Genomic DNA, 20,611 nt, shown 5'->3' with positions numbered 1-20,611 from the left:
TATATATAGACATACACATATATACATATACACACACACACACCATACATATACACATACTATATTACTAAAAGTATTGGGACGTCTGCCTTTACACGCACATGAACTTTAATGCCATCCCAGTCTTAGTCCGTAGGGTTCAATATTGAGTTGGCCCACCCTTTGCAGTTAGAACAGCTTCAACTCAACTGTGCAGGCCAGTCAAGTTCCTCCACCCCAAACTCACTCATCCATGTATTTATGGACCTTGCTTTGTGCACTGGTGCGCAGTCATGTTGGAACAGGAAGGGGCCATCCCCAAACTGTTCCCACAAACTTGGGAGCATGCAATTGTCCACAATGTCTTGGTATGCTGAGCACTATTCCTAGCAGATTTTTATTGTATGTACACTACCTGTCGCGCATACATAGTGCAGTGTGCACCCTAAGACCAGTAGAAAATGCCAGTGACAGTGAAGGATTAATGAGAGGGACTGTGGATGTCCCATCACTGGTGAGAAAACTAGGAAGTGTGCCATAATGTGCAAGAGCCCACCCTTGCCACAAATAGTAAAGTTCTACTTTAAAAAAAGGTTACTGACTATACAAAGCATTGACGGAAGTTCCCAACTGAAGATACAACAGTATCTTAGGTTAAAATTGCCCTCTTTACCGTTTCTCTTGGTGGACCACAGAGATGATAAAGATGATAAACATTTGCAAATACAAGACCCAAGTGCAAAAAAGCATTGCAAGTTGGTTGTTACATGGGTGGGAGCCAACTTTAGGGTGCCCAAAGTTCAAAATACATCGATAGAAGTGTTTATTTTACGTCATTAGTCTGTGGACAGTGAAAAGTCAGAAAAATATCCTTTAACAGTGGCACACACCGAGATTTGACAGGGTTTGGCAGAACATGGTGCATGTCACCAGGCTCCCTACCTGCACTCTGCAGGCAGTTTACGTCCAGATCCTGGAACCTAGCACTTTTAAAGTCTTTTTGTTCCCTAAAACTGCAACTAGACAAAAAGATCTGTCATAAAACTCAAGTAAAATAACCAGAAAGGAAGCACCCTGCAGTGCCGAAGTAGAAGTCATGTGTGCTATGAAGTAAATAATGGTGCCGTGCCAGTAAAATGATTATTTTCTATAAAAGAGCACACAAAACTTATGAAAGCCACAAAGAACCTAATCTAGATGGGATCTAATTACTATAGACCTACATTGCTGAGCACCCAACAGTGGAAACCTGTCTGGGGAAAAGGTTTTCTCACTTCAATTGTCAAGAAAATAAAGATGTATTTTTATTTTCTGGATAGACATTAATTGAGAAACGACCTTCTAACAATTCCTGCACAGTATGACACTGATCAGTCTTTTCAACTAAATTTAATTGAAATGATTCCAACAAAAATTAAAAACACATATATACCTTCATTTAGTAAGGTAAAATGCAATGTGAAAGACAAAGTAGCCCACAGCAACCCATTAGAAATCAGCTTTATTATTCGAACTGCTCTAAAAGCTAAACGACGAAGGTTCAAAGGATGAGTGCGCTTTCAAGCTAGTACCAACTCCCAGGGAAGAAAATGTCTGGAGATTGGCTCTAAAGAATCCTATGGGAAGCTGCTGTGCAGAATGTAAACAAACAATGGAGGCCATGGGCATGACTGCAAGGCAAGTATTCATCTAAGAAGGTGGATGTGGGTGACAAGGAAAAGTGTACTTTGATAACGCACTTATTATTTAAATGAGGCGTTTGCTATGGACTACTGTCCAACAGAGCTCAGCACTGCCTCCGAAAGAAACAAGCCAGACAAAACGTATACGCATAAGAACACTTTTATTCAATATATGAAGAACACGAACAACACTTACAGGAATATGCAAGTTATTTAATTGTGCTCTTAAACAGCGATTGCCACCTTGCCCATGAATGGCTTAATCTCTGCAAAAGGCCTACCAACCCCCTTATACTCACCAGTGCTCCCTCCTCCCTCTTGCAGCTGGCCACACTACCCAGAAATTCTAGATTTAGGGGAGCAGGTAACTTGCTCCCCTTTAACAGAGTTCGTGCCTAGCAGCCCACACTGCGGGATAATGCTCAGGCCACCTTAGGCCCGAGCACTGTCACATTAAAAGTGGGGGGAGCGAGGTCAGCATGCCCTAAGGTCAACATTTGCATCATTGATTTCAAAGCTGACAGCAATGGAAAAAGAAGCGGTGGAGCACCACAGACAAAGTATATATACAGGGGGTTGGGGGGGCACTTTGCTCTTCAGGGGCAAGGTGGCAGTACCTATTTAACCAAAGTAAAAGTTATTTTTTTTTACAAATGTTGGCATTTAGGCATATACACACTATATTGCCAAAAGTATTGGGATGCCTGCCTTTACATGCGCATGAACTTTAATGCCATCCCAGTCTTAGTCCGTAGGGTTCAATATTGAGTTGGCCCACCCTTTGCAGTTAGAACAGCTTCAACTTGCAGTCTCCGCTCTAATTCATCCCAAAAGTGTTCTATCGGGTTGAGGTCAGGTCTCTGTGCAAGCCAGTCAAGTTCCTCCACCCCAAACTCGCTCATCAATGTGGACCTTGCTTTGTGCACTGGTGCGCAGTCATGTTGGAACAGGAAGGGGCCATCCTCAAACTGTTCCCACAAAGTTGGGAGCATGAAATTGTCCACAATGTCTTTATATGCTGATGCCTTAAGAGTTCCCTTCACTAGACCTAAGGGACCAAGGCCAACCCCTGAAAAACAACCCCACACCATAATCCCCCCTCCACCAAACTTTACAGTTGGCACAATGCAGTCAGGCAAGTGCCGTTCTCCTGGCAACTGCCAAACCCAGACACATCCATTGGACTATCAGACAGAGAAGCGTGATTCGTCACTCCAGAGAACATGTCCCCCCTTCTCTAGAGTCCAGTGGCGGCGTGCTTTACACCACGGCATCCAACACTTTGCATTGCACTTGGTGATGTAAGGCATGGATGCAGCTGCTCGGCCACGGAAACCCATTCCATGAAGCTCTCTATGCACTGTTGTTGTGCCAATCTGAAGGCCACATGAAGTTTGGAGGTCTGTAGCTATTGACTCTGCAGAAAGTTGGCGACTTCTGCGCACTGTGCGCTTCAGCGTGTGCTGACCCCTCTCTGTCATCTTACGTGGCCTACCACTTCGTGGCTGAGTTGCTGTTGTTCCCAGTTGCTTCCAACTGGGAACAACAGCAACTCCTGTGACAGCGTGTCAGAGAGGAGAGCAAGAGCAAACACTCGGCAATCAATGATCGCTGAGTGTTTGAAGATAATTGAGGACACATATCCTCAATTATGAATGAATGGGAAGTGATCTACATCACCTCCTGTTCATTCATAATTGTGGTTATAGTAATCATGCTATGTTATCAATGGACAGGAGCACTCATAGAGGATTCCTGTTCATTGGTAACAGGGGATACAGAAAAATAGATTGAGGACTCTGTGTTCTTAATGGTTTGACAATGACATCTCTGTAGGACAAATTAGTGTTAGCAGTTATGTTACCTTAATCAGCAAAACATTTTCAACATTACAAAACAACTCCAGCTGAATGAGACTAACTGCTACTAGTTATCTTTTTATTGCTTTTTGTAACAAAGTTTTGTGTGTTAATAATAGTAAATACTTTATTGTCCTTCTAGAAACTCTTATAAATCGAGTACAGTTTTTGGTGAATATTTTTTTTTTTATTAAGACTTTACCATGATTTACACCAGAAATGATGTTTTGCAGAGTTGGGTAGTAGCTGCTTTCCTTCTCTTTCAAAATGGCAGCCATTTTCTGAACAACTGGAGCCTGGAGCTACAAGTAGAAGTAAACACAATGAGGGGAATTAATCAAAACTGGAGCAGACAAAATCTGGAGCAGCTGTGCATGGTAACCAATCAGCTTCTCTTCAGTTTGTGCAGGTAAGATTTGAAAATGAAAGACAGAAGCTGATTGGTTGCAGTGCAGTGCAGTGCAGTATGAAAATTCTTGGGTGCATTCACTATAAGTATTTTGTGAATGCAATCTGTTATCTTACAATATCATGTACTTAAAGCCACATACATCACCTTTCATTGGTGGCCAGTGGTCAAGTGCCCCCTTAAACTGGTGGCCAGTGGTAAAGTGCCCCATTACATTGGTGGTTAGTGACAGGACATGATAAATCACTGTTAGAAAAATCCAGCCAGGCTGTAAGTCAATGTGTGGGCCCATGGTGACTGTATAGTAATGATGTAAACAAGCATAATTGACAGTTTTCTGGCACTAAACGTTATTTGTCGCCAAGTTACTGGGGACACAATATGCTTTATATTGTGCTACTTGCAACATGCTAGCAGACAGCGCTGCTGATGCAAAATGGTCAACTGCACATGGCCATGTCAGTAATAAACAGGGGTATGGGATTCTGAGCAACTCATACCCATATACACAAGAAAAAGCACACACATACACTATATTGCCAAAACTATTGGGACGCCTGCCTTTAGACGCACGTGAACTTTAATGAGATCCCAGTATTAGTACGTAGGGTTCAATATTGAGTTGGCCCACCCTTTGCAGCTGACCCCGCTCTGTCATGTTACGTGGCCTACCACTTCGTGGCTGAGTTGCTGTTGTTCCCAGTTGCTTCCACTTTGTTATAATACCACTAACAGTTGACCGTGGAATATTTAGTAGCAAGGAAATTTCACGGATGGACTTATTGCACAGGTGGCAACCTATTACGGTACCACGCTTGAATTCACTGAGCTCTTGAGAGCGACCCATTCTTTCACAAATATTTGTAGAAGCAGTCTGCATGCCTAGGTGCTTGATTTCATACACCTGTGGCAATGGAGGCGATTGGAACACCTGAATCCAATGATTTGGAGGGGTGTCCCAATACTTTTGGCAATATAGTGTAGATTAAATTGAATGAACCTGTGTCTTATCAACCTTACCAACTATGTAACAATACAGACAATTGCCTTCAGGCCACCAGCCAACTACGATAATATATTGTTGGCATTGAAACTGTCTAAGTTGGCCGGCAGATTGATCAGCATAATAGCATCTCATTCATCGTATGGGCACACTTGCTAGTTTTGTTTACAAACATAATAATATCATCACAGTTGCAAGGAAGATAATTTTCATTAGCAACTTTTGAACATTATAATGGTAGACTTTGGACATTAAAGTATTTACATATTCTTTACAACCAGTAATAGCTTTAAAACGAGCCACCAATGACCTCCCTAGTTGCTCGTACTGTGAAATAATTCACTCCTAAAGATCACAAAAAGCATTTTGAAGTCAATTATTGTCAGTGTCTATTAGAAACACCTCCCGTGTGTTTACATTAGAGGGTTGGCAGGCTGATGAGGTTATCATGCAATTAAATTAAGTAGAGTCTCTGTGGGGAATCAGGGCTTCTTTTACTACTTGTTGAGCATATGTAAATACTTTAGCGTGCATAGTCTGGGGGCAGATTCAGTTCAAATAGATTTCAAAAGTTAGTAGTAAGTGAACGTGCTATAGAGAAGACATAACACATATATTATTTTGTGATTGTAGTATATTAAATATGTAAGTTTCTTCCTGTTGTAATTATTACAGTAAAACCTCAGGGGTAACTTCTTTCATGAGTGTAAGTCGGTCTTCAAGAAAAGAAATCGGATATGAAAAACAATTGGAAGTAAATATTGCCACTGAGTATCTAGTGCACAACCAGATAACTTGATCTATTAAGACAATTGAACAGCAATTTTCATAAGTGTTTTAACTACCTGCTCATAGATCCCAGAGAGATTATCCCGTCTTGCTTTCCAGAAATTAAGTTCCGATGAAGGTCCCGGGTTGAGACCTTTTAGAAGAGGTTGTGAAGAATCCGTTTCTATGACGTCTCGGACCTGATACGACCATTTGATAAGCATGGATTCAAATGCATGAAGAGCTCCTCTATCAATGCCATTTTCCCTATGAAACATATATATGTATCACAAACCATTAACATACATTACTGAACCAAACAACTTTCTTCAATCAACCTTGTAAAACCTGCATGCAATGAACAGTGTTTGAAAGAACGGGATAGGCTTGGCTTTTCAATCAAATTAGACTAAGGGTATTCTGTATTTCTTTGGGATAATCTCCCAGGGTCCAAAATGCAAAAATCATAGAAGTAGATCTAAACCCTCGATTTTAGTATGATACTAGGCAAGAGATAGGCACAGATACCTCCATTATATTGGCGGTAAGTGTATATACCTCCGTTACATTGGCTGTCAGCGTGAATACCTCCCTTACATTGCTGGTCAGAGTGAATACCTCCCTTACATTGCTGGTCAGCGTGAATACCTCCCTTACATTGCTGGTCAGCGTGAATACCTCCCTTACATTGCTGGTCAGCGTGAATACCTCCCTTACATTGCTGGTCAGCGTGAATACCTCCCTTACATTGCTGGTCAGCGTGAATACCTCCCTTACATTGCTGGTCAGCTTGAATACATCAATTACATTGCTGGTCAGTGTAAATACTTCTGTTACATTGCTGGTCAGTGAGAATCCCTTAGTTATATCTATGATCAGTATGAATACCTGTGGTACATTGGTAATCAGTGTGAATACCTCCGTTACATTGGCAATCCGTGAGAATACCTCAATTACATTGGTGGTCAGTGTAAGGCCTAATAAATAATTTTATTACACATAATTTTTCCCACCATCAACTCATTAGCAGCCACAACAGATGTTGCAGGACTTATAGCTGCCGGATTGCTTGTATGTGAACAGCCATCGCTGGCTGCAGCAGCTGTGACCTTGGTAAAACTGCTGCAGGATGCAGCCGTTTGTCTACGTTAGCCGGTCCTGAAGCAGTTAAACATCAGTTTATGGCCAATTGTTATCTACTGTAAGTTATGCTGGAGTGAAGATCTATGGGGGGGGTGTCCTTGTATTGGGGTGCTCCATGGTAAGGGACTTGGGGTGTCAATGCCTGTGGCTTTACATACAGGGATTCAGTAGCTGAAGATCATTCTTTTTCCAAATGCTGGGGAGGTTCAGTGTGAGCTGTAACATGGACATGTTACTTAGGCTTTCTGGAGTGGTGCACTTTGGGGTGTCTTTGTATTGGGGTGCTCCACAGTGAACTATTTGGGATGTCATTGCTTGTGGCTTTACATACATGGCACTATTAGCTGATGGTCTCAACATATATCAGATCTCCTATTACGGTAGTTTTGTAGTGCTACCTTATGGGATGTCTATGCAGGGCCGGCGCTAGCGTAAGGCTGCATAGGCAGCCGTCGGAGGGTGTCAGACGGAAGGAGGCAGAAAACGGCACCTTCGCCTGTGCAGGCAAAAATCCTTGCCCTGGTCCTGCATTTAAGTCATTTTTTGTACGTTAAGCCACATTAAGCAGTTCTAACCACATAACAAGATGTACCAGGAAAAGGATCTTCATTATTAGAAATATAATGAAAGCTCAGTTTGGCCAGCAACAACAATAAAAATCAAGGCGGAGGACACCAGAGTCTCCAACAGCAGTTAGGGCCTTGTAATCCACCCAAAATAGAAAATATCTCACTTTTTCATTGAACTCAGCTGCTTGGATTCATTTGTGGCAATTTTGCTAGGTAGAGGCAGAATGGTTTTTCCAGACAGAAGTCCTTTCACTATGAGGATCTTGTTCCTCAGAGTTTCCACATTAAGCTCCACGTCTTGTGAAATGGCACTGGCAGGGGCCTTGGAGTTCTTTATATGAAAAAGGGCAGGCACCAAAACCTGATGGAAAGAAGACAGGAGTTATACAACCAACTAAGAAATAGCTTTCAGATGTCAAATTATATCTAAAGCCAACATATGTTTTAATATTGGATGGAGTAAGTAACGGTTAAAACCCCTGCAAGTTTGTTTTTTCTGTTACCTGCATTCCATACGAGAGATTTTTCTTCACTCCCTGTTCTTTAAACACAACAGGAATTGTTTTGTTTACAAGATAGGGAGTGAAGGAAAATCTCTCCAATGTAATGCAGATGACAAAAAAAAACAAAAAAAAACTTGAGGGTTTTAACCATTACCTCTTAGCCCCCTTAGAAAGTTTTACAGGACCAAGTGCCCCTATTAGAAGACATCTACTCTATTCTGGTTCCAATGACAAGGCAAACTTTTGGATTTTCCCCCACCTTCAGTTCTGGTGACAGCAGTCAACATTACAAGTATAGAGGACAAATCTCCATAATGAGGAGACAGAAAGTGCTAAAAACTTAACAAAGTCAATATTAAAACTAGGGATGCACCAATATATCAGCCGAAAGTGGCACCTTATCATAATGGCGAAGGTGCCATTTTCTGGCCAATACAGCGGTGCATCCTATTCTCTCCTCCCTGCTGGGCGCTGCTCTGTGTCCCAGCAGGGAGGAGAGAAACTGTCACAGTGTGCCGAGCACTGGGGGAGGAGAGCGCAGTGAGCTGCCGGCGTCTCTCCTCCCCGCAACGATCAGCCTCCTGTCACAGATCGGCAGAGCGGTGTGTGGGTGGAGACAGCCAGCGCTGTCACAGCAGGCTGAGCTCCGCTTGCTCAGCCTCCTGTGACAGCTGTCAGGATGGGGAGCAAAGTACAAACACTCAGCATTCGGTAATCGCTGAGCGTTTGTACATAATTGAGGAAATAGTATGATTAATATAGCCTCAATTATGAATGAATGGGAAGTTATCTACATCACCTCCTGTTCATTCATGATTGGGGTTATAGTAAACATACTCTGTTCTCTTATGAATTGAACAGGAACACTCCTCAATCTCTTTTTCTATTTTAAAAGGGAAATATCAGGGGTCTGTTTAGGCCCCCAATATTTCCCAGAAGCCCCTAAAAGTGAAGTAAAAAATAAAAATATTAAATTTAAAAAATGAATAAATAAATATAAAAAATTAAGAAGGTTTATAAAAAATAAATTGACAAATTTTTTAAAAAAAGTTAAAATAAAAAACATTTTCAGTTTCGACCTGACTTTTTTATTTCGGTTTTGACATTTTCATTTCGGTGCACCTCTAATTAAAACTAAACTCCACCTAAACAGCTGGCTGCACAGTTATTTTGCATACAACCTTTTTATCTGTCAAAAAGGGTTTGTATTTATGTCCATCCAGTCCTGATCTGTACACAGTGCTGCCACAGTATACCTGTCTTTTCTCTGCTCCAATTGAGCAATAAAGCTTGGTGATTGATTAGCTACTGTCCATAACAGACTCCACCCTTTGCTCACACTGCTCTTTCCACCTGTCAGCATGTTCCATGTAGCACATCTGACTAACTCCTACTGCCGCTGTACAAGTATTACAAGAAGCTGATACCAAGATAAATGCAGGTACTTACAGTAGCTGAATTTGAAAAAACTGTTTTATGAAAACATAAATGATATTTATTGCTCCTTTTTTATATATTTGCCTGTAATGCTATCCAGCGAACATTGTCATTGTGCTAAACTAAATACACTTCCGTCTTTTACTTTACATTCCACAGCTTTGGTTCACAGAATTCAAAACACAATCCCCCGTATAACCTTAATCTGAGCTCTACTTTTTTGCCCTGCAAACAAATTTATCAGGATTTTCACACTTGCCACAGTGCAAGTCTCATAACATGATATGTGCTGTGCAACCTCCTACTCATGATCCAATGTGCATTGGTCAGGCTGCAGTAAGCTCAGTCAAAGGGGGGTGGACCTTGAGCCTGAAGCACATTAACATTAAGTAGGCTGTGACTTCTAAGTCAGAAAAAGCACAACATTGCTATGAATGGAGTGTACATTTGATACACAGAATACGCACACAGATTACTAATAATGCAGGTGTACCCAGACATGGTACAGGGCCTTGAGAACTAGAGTTGACCAACATCGACTATAGGCCCAGATAACAAAAAACAAAAGAGAATGAAGCCATATGTAGAGTGATTTTTGATGATCAATGAATGGCACTGTTAGCAGCAATCCACCTGACATCCCTTGATTAGAAAATCGAAGGAGCTGGGCAGAAATCTAGTAGTGAGGGCCATCCCTATAAGAAGGCAGCCTGAGGCTGTTGCCTCAGGAGGCATGCCATTGTGTCAGGTAGAGGGGAGGCAGCCGGTGTGCCTACCGGCCCCTTTCGGGCTGGAGCATCACAGGTTGCCAACAGCAGCTCACTGACTTCATTGGTCCCGCCCAGCTCACTGACTACACCGGTTGCCAGAAGCTGAGCGGAATTCTCTAGCTGGTGTCCCGTCCAGCTCCAGTCAACCAGTGACCTCAGTGAGCTAGGCAGGAGGCCATGCATCACGACGAGCCGCCCCACACCTTGCCCCGCTCTAACCCGGAATGTCCACCATGACCTGACAAACAACGCCACCCCTTGGAACCTACATCACAAGCACCACACCCCGGTGGCCTCAGGCGGTGAGATGTCTAGGGATGCCCCTGCCGACAGCGGCACACCCTCAGCTGTTAGAATACAAAAGCCAAGTGAGAGATTTGTCAATGCACGCTGCTTAGTGTGGATGAAGGAATCGGTTAGATTTTTCTCTTTGTTTAGTCCAGGGGCTGAACTGAGAAAATCTATCTATGGCCAGCTTTAGTCCATTCTGCAAAGCATATACTGTACTTTGTCACTCGCTGTCATAGGTGAAGAGTGCCCATAAAAGTCCAATCTACTTTTTGTTTTCTCAAGGTGCCCATACATCTGGCGATAATCGTACGATAATTGCGGGTGATCCCACGATCGTACGATAATCGGCAGGTGTATGGGCAGCGTGCGACCGCTTCTACTGTAAGGCCGCACGACTTTCGTCTTCCGAACACGCTTGAAAACCTGCCGAAAATCGTACAATTTTTGGCGGGTTAGTGGCGTGCTCGGGACACGAATGCCGCATGGGCCGGTGTGCGCAAGTGCACACTGCCCGCTCAGCACTGCAATCATCGCAAGTACGATCTGCCTGTCCAAGAAGGGCAGATCGTACTAAATTTGAATTACCTTACAACCATCGCACAACGAAAGTCGTACGATGGTTGTAAGGTGTATGGCCAGTTTTAGAGGGAACAACATGCCAATTGATTATCTGGCTTCTGCTTTTGGGAAATAATTTCTTGTAATGCAAAGAATCAAAGATGAAACTAACAAGCCTACTCAATAAGGCAGTGCAAAAAAAAGTTTGTGTAAATTGCTGCTCGGCAACATATCAGAGATTATCTTTTGTTATGAGAGAACAGTAATCTGAAACCTGTTGGTTATAGGAAGAGATAATTTGTACAGTATTACTAATCCTCGCATTTCCTAAATTAGGGAACGTTAACATATTTAACAATGTAGTGAGATCAAACAGCAAAACACAGTAACACAGCAACAAGATTATGTATCTTTGTTTAATCTGATTACAGTAAAGTCTGACTGGCTACTGCACTTTGCAGATAGAAGGAGGAGATGCTAATACTCACATCGCATTAATCCCAGTGACAATTATGAAATTCACAATGAAATTCAATAAATAACTGGTATCATCATATTTTTTCACACATGGCATTTGTTTTGTCTATATAGGAGCATATTTTAAATATGCTAATGTTACTTTTGCATTATTTTAAAAGGCACAAGTCAGATAAGTATTTTCATTTTACATTTAAAGAATACATATAATGTTAGAACAATTAGAGGGTCTGAAATGAATTATTTATAGCACAATGCTAACATATTGTTGTAATCTGTTTGTAAAGTGTCTAGTTTAGAACTGCCCAGCTTCCCAAATTCACATAGTTCGCTCACATCTTCCAGTTCCATAAGACTTCAGTTACAACCTATACCATTCAAGGTACATAAGGCCAATCTCTGTGTTGGTGGTATAGACATATCAGCAAATTAATCTGGAAGCATTAAAACTAAACTGGGCCATACACTGGCAAATTGTCATATGGACATTCACAAGAAAAGTCTTGTGAGAACATTTAATTATGTCAGGAACATGTAGAATATCATTTGAAACTAGATTTTAACATTCGATTTTGGATATGAATGGAGTTTCCCCAAATGAAAAACAACTTTCACTGTTAAAATTTAATTTGTTCAAGAATTTTTTTCCCCATCCAGCTCCTTCAATTATCTTTTTGAAAACGAACAATCCATTTCACCCCAAATGTTATTTATTTATTTATTACTGGTATTTATATAGCACTGACACTTCACGCAGTGTTGTACATAGTCCCCTAAGGTCCCTATCTCACACACATACCGGGCCTTCAGGTTGAAAGAAAAAAAAACAAAAAACTTTGCGAATACTTTGTGAATATACAAGGGGCAGAAATGCATACAAGGTATAGACTTTAAAGTGCACCTGTGCCCAGGCTTTGTACATTAAACTATTTGCTTGACAAGCAGTAAAAGAGCTATTTGTAATATGGAGTCATTCATTCTCAAAGACCCTCATGAAAGAATCTAAAATCAGGTTTCAGTCAGTTTCTAATAGCTTTGAAACAACTGCTGTATGTTTACATGAGAAGGCTGCCAGACTGCAAAGATCTGCTCTGAGGCCAGGTTCACACTTGTGTGGTCCGTGACTGCGCAGCAATCGTACACAAAACCACGCGGATTGCCGTGCAGTCACGGAGTCGCATGTCATCGCTGATCACGCTGATGGTGCCATTCTTTTCAAATGGCACCCCAGTCGCGCCGGGCAGATCGCACGGTTTCCAGTTACATGTACCTTTTTTCAGCGATTGCAGAGCGGATGTAACCCCATTGAAGGTAATGGGGCCGCGAGGCAAGCGCTGTGTGCACCCCCACATGATCGCGCAGTCCTGGGATTGCCCATGTCTGCACCAGCCCTCAAAGTGCAGCGATACACATTACTCTTTTGGTGCTATGCAGTGCCATTCATTCTGAATGCACCTTCTGACCATTTCTGGCAGCTCGCTGCACATTATTGTGTTACTGCGCATTGTGTTGCTGCATGTTGCACTGTGTTGCAAAGCACATCCATTGGAAGATACACTGGGGTAATATTCAGAATGTATGGCACTATATCACATCAACAAGCTGAATGTGCATTGCAGTAAAGTGCACAGTTATCCACATGTTACTGCAATGCATAGTGTGAATTGGCCCTAGGGTTGCCACCCGTACGGGTTTCACCCGGACAGGCCGGGATTTGAATCCTGTGCCCGGGAATCACCCCACCTGATTCCCGTACACAGTATTCAAACCGGATCGTGGCTCTCTAAGTAAGCTGCACATACCCCCGGCGATGTCAGTTGCCGGCTCTTGCTGTCGGCTCCTCTCACGGTGTCTAATCGCCCCTCTCCCTTTCTCTCCTCTGATTGCAGCGGTGCTGAGAGGATCTCGGCATCTTCAGCATTTAACCCTTCTGAGCTTGCTGAGTTCCTGTGTCCCGCGCAGTGCAATGCGCCTCCATCTCCTTCCTCCTATGTCACTTTAGGACCCAGTAGTGACGTAGGAACTTATGAGAAGTCCCATTGAGTGCAGCGGGAGCCGGGAGACACTTCTGACACCGTCCTGTGTGAGGTTTGATTTTAATCTTCTACACAGCCATGGACCTCTGTTCTCCCTCATTTTGCAGCACTGGCTCAGGAGTTGATCACTGGATTGCGAGGAGATAGGGGGGTGTCACATGTTCCTCTATACCTAAAAGTAGTGGGCAGGCTGACAGTAGTTTGGGAATAACGTTGTGTGGGTGGGAACTGGTAGAAGTACCCACCCACATTGGAGCCCTGAAAATTGGAGGACTGTTATGGGACTGCAAATTATGGTGAGCAGCACCATCCCTATAAAGAGGCAGCCGTGGGGTGGGGAATGGCAATGGCATATTATTTACTGGGTGCCAGCTGCCCCCTTTTTGACCAGAGTGCCAGAGGTTGCTAAGAGCTGGGTGGAAGGAGATGCATAGAGCTCTTAGCAACCTGAGACACTCTGGCCACCGTCCCGTCCAGCTCTTGGCAACCAGTGATGTCACTGGTTGCCAGGAGCTGGACGGGACAACAACGGCCATAGCGTCAATGTCACTCCTGCACACCTGGGCAGCAATGTCACTCTCCACCAGCATACCCCCCTCCACCAACACCCACATCCTCAGGCAGCAAAAAGGATCGGGACCACCCTGACGGTGAGTATTACTGGGTGTTAGAACATTTTCAGGGTTATTCACAAAAAGGTGAAGAGTCCCCAACGATCGGAGGGTGAAAGGGGACCAGCTATATCCACACCTTGTTTCAGAGGTCTGTGGAATAGGTGAGCGGTTTTCCTTAAAGGAGAACTACGGGGTAAGTGTTTTTCCCCCATAGTTCTCCTAAGGGTCAGTATATAGCAAGCTACAGCTCGCGGTATATAGAGACGCCGCAGCCGTCTCTATATACAGATCCCGACAGTACTGTTGAGATCCGCCCAGCTGCGTGAGTGACAGCTGGCTCGTCCTATCTAGAGGCAGAGCCAGCTGTACCCTCCCCCTTCCCCGTCCGTTCCGCCAGTCAGCGCTGAAGGAGCGGCGAGGGGGGAATCCCTGCAGAGAGCAGTGACAGGATCGAGAAGTGAGTGAACGCCGGTATGTGTTCGCTCTCCTCCCGATCTACAGAGCCGACCTGTGACAGTCTCATTGTCACAGGTCGGCTGGAACTATGAGGTGAGTGAAAAGCAGCCCCCCTCATAGTTCTCCTTTTAAGGGTATAACACATGAGGAGGGGGGACACCTTGTTTTGAAGACACTAAGAGTGTGGATGAGGAGTGATGGTGGAAACCTCTAATTGAAGACATACATGAGAGGGCACTCATTGGAGCAATTTATAAGCGCTTGGATTGCACTATAAATGCGAATGTTTTTTTAGTTAATTGCATTGACGCAGAGTGATATACATTGCTCTACCAATTGAGTTAGGAATACACCGGGATTTATATCATTCATTATACACGGATACATGTGGTAAATTGTTTTGAGTGATTGCAGGTATTGGCAGCATGGCACCATCTACACCATTTTTTTGTTTAACACTTTATAGATTGGGTGCACGCAGCTTATTAATCTTATTGGCGCAAGGCAGGCTGTGAAGTGCAGTCGTTTTTGGACATTAATAGTGCTTATCTGGGGACCTGTGACATGCCCCCACAAAATATACCACAGGTGACCCAGGTATGCACTATTGCACATAACTCAAATGTTATTTCATCACAAAATATATGCTTTGTGTATACTCTGTAAAAAAAATTGCAGCGAGGTGCTAGAGTGTTCGGGTTTGGCTTGAAGAAAAGGTGGCAACCCTAATTGGCCCGGATAATTAATTTCTCTACAAGGCCTATAGCTACAGAAGTAAATGAGGGCTTTGTGTTACTAAGTGCTTTTATGGCTCGTTAAGGATATGGTAAATACTGTAGTTTGCACAGGTTAACTTTAAATTGAATACATTTACAAAGTTCTGCACCCTGGGAGACATTAGCCATTTATTATCCAATTGAATTTGTTGTCTGGACCTGCTTTTGAATACTTTCATATAATTGTTTGAATATATATTTCACCATTGTGACCATTCCTATAACTCACGGGCTATATCTAGAATATCATACACATTCCAGATAGACTGCTGCCGGTATATTCAACTCAATTGTTCCTTTATCTTAAAAAAAATATGCCAGTATGAAACAATCAGATAGGCAAATATTTGCTCTGGGCTCAGCATCTATTATGAAACTTTGAGTAATAACCATAGGGAGATGTGTTCCTGGAGAGGACAGCATAATCCCCACAGAGGAAACTGTTGTGCATACCATTCACTAGCGACGATTGCCACACACTTGTTTATTGGGCTGTCTTAGTAACAGATGAGAGTCAACGCTAGTCTATTGCGACACCAATAGCTGGTAAGAAAACCCCCCTCTTAATACACGGCAGAGGCACAGGCATAACCCAGTTCAAAGCAAGTGTCTCAGTGAATAAATATAATTACAGATTACCAATTTAATGTTTATAGCATAGATAGAATTAGGATAATAATTACAAAAATGATAGCTGAGGATTATAATATAAATATAAAATAAGAATTAACACTGGTAATACCTTATTTTCACATGAAACCAGTTTTCATTACAGTGAAACTGTAAACCTTTAATTAAAGATGAAATGTTTGCTGGTTTGCGAGGAGCATAATATAGAGATGCAGAGTGATGCCAAAGAAGGCTGATTGCAACAAAGGAACTTTGTGCTTTGAAATTAACTGAAGGTAGAAAGGAGTGCAGATACAGACGCTGGCAAATTTCAAAACAGGTGTACAGCTTGAATCACAAGGAACAGAAAAGGTCACTAATATTTTCCAGGATGCTGGCAATATTACACATTTACACATAATTATAATTCAGTTACTGAGCAATATACTTCCAACATACTGGCAGTCACTGACAAGAACATACTGCCCTTTCTCCTACATGTGTGTGGTCTGTGTTCCCATCTATATCATCCACATACATGTGGTTATGTTGCCTCGTTTGAGCGTCTGCAGTCTAGAGTTTTACTGTAACTTAATGATTGAGGCTGAGCCTCATTCCTAATTCTCACCTCTTAACCCCAACTTCCTGTTTTATCCTTGAACGGACTTCCCCTTCTGAAAAAAGCACAAAAAGGGGCACCTTTCCTGGTACAGATATGTTTATTCCAATAAGCAGGTTTAAAAAGGTAAACTGACAGGTACTCACAAGATTAGAGTGATAACAAGCTTCAGAACAATAAAACCGGAGCAGTAAAATCACATCCTGACGAAGGGGGCGTGCCCCGGAAACGCGTCGACACTTCAGTGATCTATACACAGGACACCATGCACGGATCCTTTTACTGCTCCGGTTTTATTGTTCTGAAGCTTGTTATCACTCTAATCTTGTGAGTACCTGTCAATTTACCTTTTAAACCTGCTTATTGGAATAAACATATCTGCACCAGGAAAGGCGCCCCTTTTTGTGCTTTTTTTCAGATGTCCCAGTTCCCCTGACTGTATTGGGGCTGCGCCCTGCATATATGCCCAGTACTCTGAAGGCTGATTGCAACAAAGGAACTTTGTGCTTTGAAATTAACTGAAGGTAGAAAGGAGTGCAGATACAGACGCTGGCAAATTTCAAAACAGGTGTACAGCTTGAATCACAAGGAACAGAAAAGGTCACTAATATTTTCCAGGATGCTGGCAATATTACACATTTACACATAATTATAATTCAGTTACTGAGCAATATACTTCCAACATACTGGCAGTCACTGACAAGAACATACTGCCCTTTCTCCTACATGTGTGTGGTCTGTGTTCCCATCTATATCATCCACATACATGTGGTTATGTTGCCTCGTTTGAGCGTCTGCAGTCTAGAGTTTTACTGTAACTTAATGATTGAGGCTGAGCCTCATTCCTAATTCTCACCTCTTAACCCCAACTTCCTGTTTTATCCTTGAACGGACTTCCCCTTCTGAAAAAAGCACAAAAAGGGGCACCTTTCCTGGTACAGATATGTTTATTCCAATAAGCAGGTTTAAAAAGGTAAACTGACAGGTACTCACAAGATTAGAGTGATAACAAGCTTCAGAACAATAAAACCGGAGCAGTAAAATCACATCCTGACGAAGGGGGCGTGCCCCGGAAACGCGTCGACACTTCAGTGATCTATACACAGGACACCATGCACGGATCCTTTTACTGCTCCGGTTTTATTGTTCTGAAGCTTGTTATCACTCTAATCTTGTGAGTACCTGTCAATTTACCTTTTAAACCTGCTTATTGGAATAAACATATCTGCACCAGGAAAGGCGCCCCTTTTTGTGCTTTTTTTCAGATGTCCCAGTTCCCCTGACTGTATTGGGGCTGCGCCCTGCATATATGCCCAGTACTCCTTCTTTGTGAGGGATAAGGATTGCCCCTGGCGCTTCTAAATAAAAAACTCTTTAATTTTGCGGACTTCCCCTTCTGCCTCACAGTGGCCAGTAATTGCACAACGCCCTCAGGCAGTATCACCCTGCGCTATCCAGCTTACACTCAGTGCACTTAAGCTCTGGTGCTCTTTGCGTCTCTTACACCATCTGGGACGTGACACTGACATACTGCCACTGGGTCAATCTAGCACTGAATGTCTGGGAGATCTGTATGACTGTTTTCTTGGTTTAGTACCCATTTCATGTGCATAATGAAGAGCATCTCCAGGGGCTGTGCACATGCCACAAAATCTTGCCAGCGGGTACACTGCTGCCCACTTAATGACAGGCAATGATATTCCCTTACATGATCCCTACTATGATGTCTCTATGCCAGCTTCCTAGTAACCAGAGATGCTTCATGTCCACATGGCACGAAGAGAAGAAGAACATGGTCGACCCTAAACTGCAGTAATCTTGAGGGCAGGTAACTACAAGTAGCGAAACAAAAGATAAAACAAGTAGAAGGTAAAGTGGTAAAGCCCCAATAAAGTGTAATCAAGTCCTCTTGCCCCCATTCCCTTAAGCTTTACAGAATATGTAAGTACATGAAGAAATCTATAAAATAATTCTTATACCACTTGGGCTTCATTCATAACATAACTTGTGCAATAACATTCTTTATAACGCACATTACCACAATGCACTGAATATGTGCATTGTAATTCATAATTGCACCCTCACTTACATATACAGTGTGCAACAGCGCACCTCAATGCACAGATGTAATGCCGTTCATTTACAGCACACTATAGGGTCCATTAAAAAAAGCTAGTTGTCCAGCAATATTGCATGTACAATGTTTCTGTGTCAATTAATCAACTGTTAGGAGAATGGGGGGGAACCAAATGTTATTAAAATGACACTAACGTCAGGATCTAAATCTCAATCATGTTCCCCTTGGTCTCTGCGCGTGTTGTAAAGTAGTCACCGCTGCAAGCTCCCTCCTGTGATGGACTACAATCTCACATTTAGTTTGCTAATTTGAATTGAGATTGTAGTCCATCACGGGAGCGAGCTTGGAGCGGTGGCTACTTTACAACACACACAGGGACCATGGGGAACAAAAGTAGCCACCCTCCAGAAGGAAGGACAGTGTCAGCACCAATTCAGAGGTGATTTGAAGATCTACAGCGAGTGATACACAAATAAGATACATTTTTGTTATTAGTACATGAATGCATTTGTAAGATTTAACTCCTGAGTTTAGTGTCCCTTTAAGGCTATTGGCTGCAGTCATTGTTCGGCTGACAATTTTCAACCCGCTTCTTCGGTCCACCGAGCCACCCATTGTTAGAATTTCAGATGATTGTATGGCCAGTTATACACTACCCCAGAAACACCTCTGTATATAAGGGTACTTCTGGCAGGAATTTCCTGATTTATTAACCTCTGCACTGCCATATTTAAAAAGAAAAAAAAAATCAAGCCTTGAAGCATACACAATATCCTACCTCTTCCAGGAGTGTCGATGTCTGGATGAAAGATATACCGGGTAATTCCCCAAATATAAGGACTTCTTCATAGTTCTCTGTTCCAATAGTCATTGGTATCTTCTTCATGATGTAAACTGTTTTTCCCCTTGGATGTACATTAAGCTGTAATATTATAAAAAGAAGTGGAAATAAAATAGGTACTAAAAGTCACAATATCTCTGCAGGATGAGAAGTCATCAAATGGCTGTGTTTTTATGCTATTTCTAACAGCAGTCCTAAGAATAAAAGGTTTTCCTTCATCTTTTATCTTGTCTGTGCACTTCTAAAAACATTGGGTATGTTGTACCGGTGTTCTCCCTCCCTTAAAATTACCAGAGCTCTTTACAACACTGCTTTTCCTGGCTTTTCTTTTTTAAAGATATACTTCAATATACTGGCTGTATTGGATCGCCTATGCAACGTCTGTTCTTTCTTTTCTGTCATCTCCCACTTTTGTAGCGTGTCTCCAGTTTCCCTTTCAGTTACAGCTGGCTAGAGCAGCGTTTCCCAACCTTTTTTCAGTCACGGCACCCTTTAAAAGTATGCAAAATCCCGAGGCACCTCAGTCAAGACTTTAAGGGGGACACACACAAAAACACAAGTGGGTTTCCTCTTCACATTAAAGTACCCCCTTCAAATCAAGACTCCCCCACCCCTTCAAATCAGAGGCACCCTTTGCATCAGTTTTCCCTTCACATCAGGAGCCCCTTTCACCCTTCACATCACAGTCCCACTACCACAAACTTTTGAAGCACCCCTGAGAAAGCCAGAAGGTACACCAGGGTGTGACAGCACCCTGGTTGAGAAAGGCTGGGCTAGAATACTTAACACAAAAACTGCAATTTGCGTTATTAACGGCTGTAAGATAACCTGTTCTTCCACAGTTTGTATAGCTATGCCTCCCAACACTGATGAATATTTGGCCCTATACTGTTTTAGTACAGTAGTATTGGGGTATAAGCATATAGCAAAAGAGTTCATGCCATGAAGATATGCTACAAACATCGAAAACTCATCCTCATATGTTATAATTTAACATATAAAATGAAAATGTATGTAAACCCCAACAATAAACCCCTTTTATTTGCTCAATTTTGGTCTGTTAAATACGCCAGTAAAAGAATTTACACAGTGCACAACACATACATGCTGATCATATCAGAAATTCAACTCTGCC

General features: G+C 42.5%; 1 protein-coding gene across 1 annotated transcript in view; it reads right to left on the bottom strand.

Annotated features, from left to right (window-relative positions):
* Positions 1–20,611, bottom strand: part of DNAH11 (dynein axonemal heavy chain 11) — a 216,756-nt gene that overhangs the window by 193,277 nt on the left and 2,868 nt on the right. Inside the window, exons 2-5 of the mRNA XM_018576316.1 lie at positions 19,414–19,557; positions 7,577–7,773; positions 5,778–5,967; positions 3,723–3,822 (exon numbers count right to left, since the gene is read on the bottom strand). Coding sequence (XP_018431818.1) covers positions 3,723–3,822; positions 5,778–5,967; positions 7,577–7,773; positions 19,414–19,557 — 631 coding nt within the window. The remainder of the gene's footprint in view (positions 1–3,722; positions 3,823–5,777; positions 5,968–7,576; positions 7,774–19,413; positions 19,558–20,611) is intronic.

Source organism: Nanorana parkeri, unplaced genomic scaffold, assembly GCF_000935625.1.
Source record: "Nanorana parkeri isolate BGI_ZX_2015 unplaced genomic scaffold, ASM93562v1 scaffold64, whole genome shotgun sequence".
NCBI classification, from domain to species: Eukaryota; Metazoa; Chordata; class Amphibia; order Anura; family Dicroglossidae; genus Nanorana; species Nanorana parkeri.
Note: the sequence above shows the minus strand (reverse complement) of the source record. Positions and strands in the feature narration are given on the sequence as shown.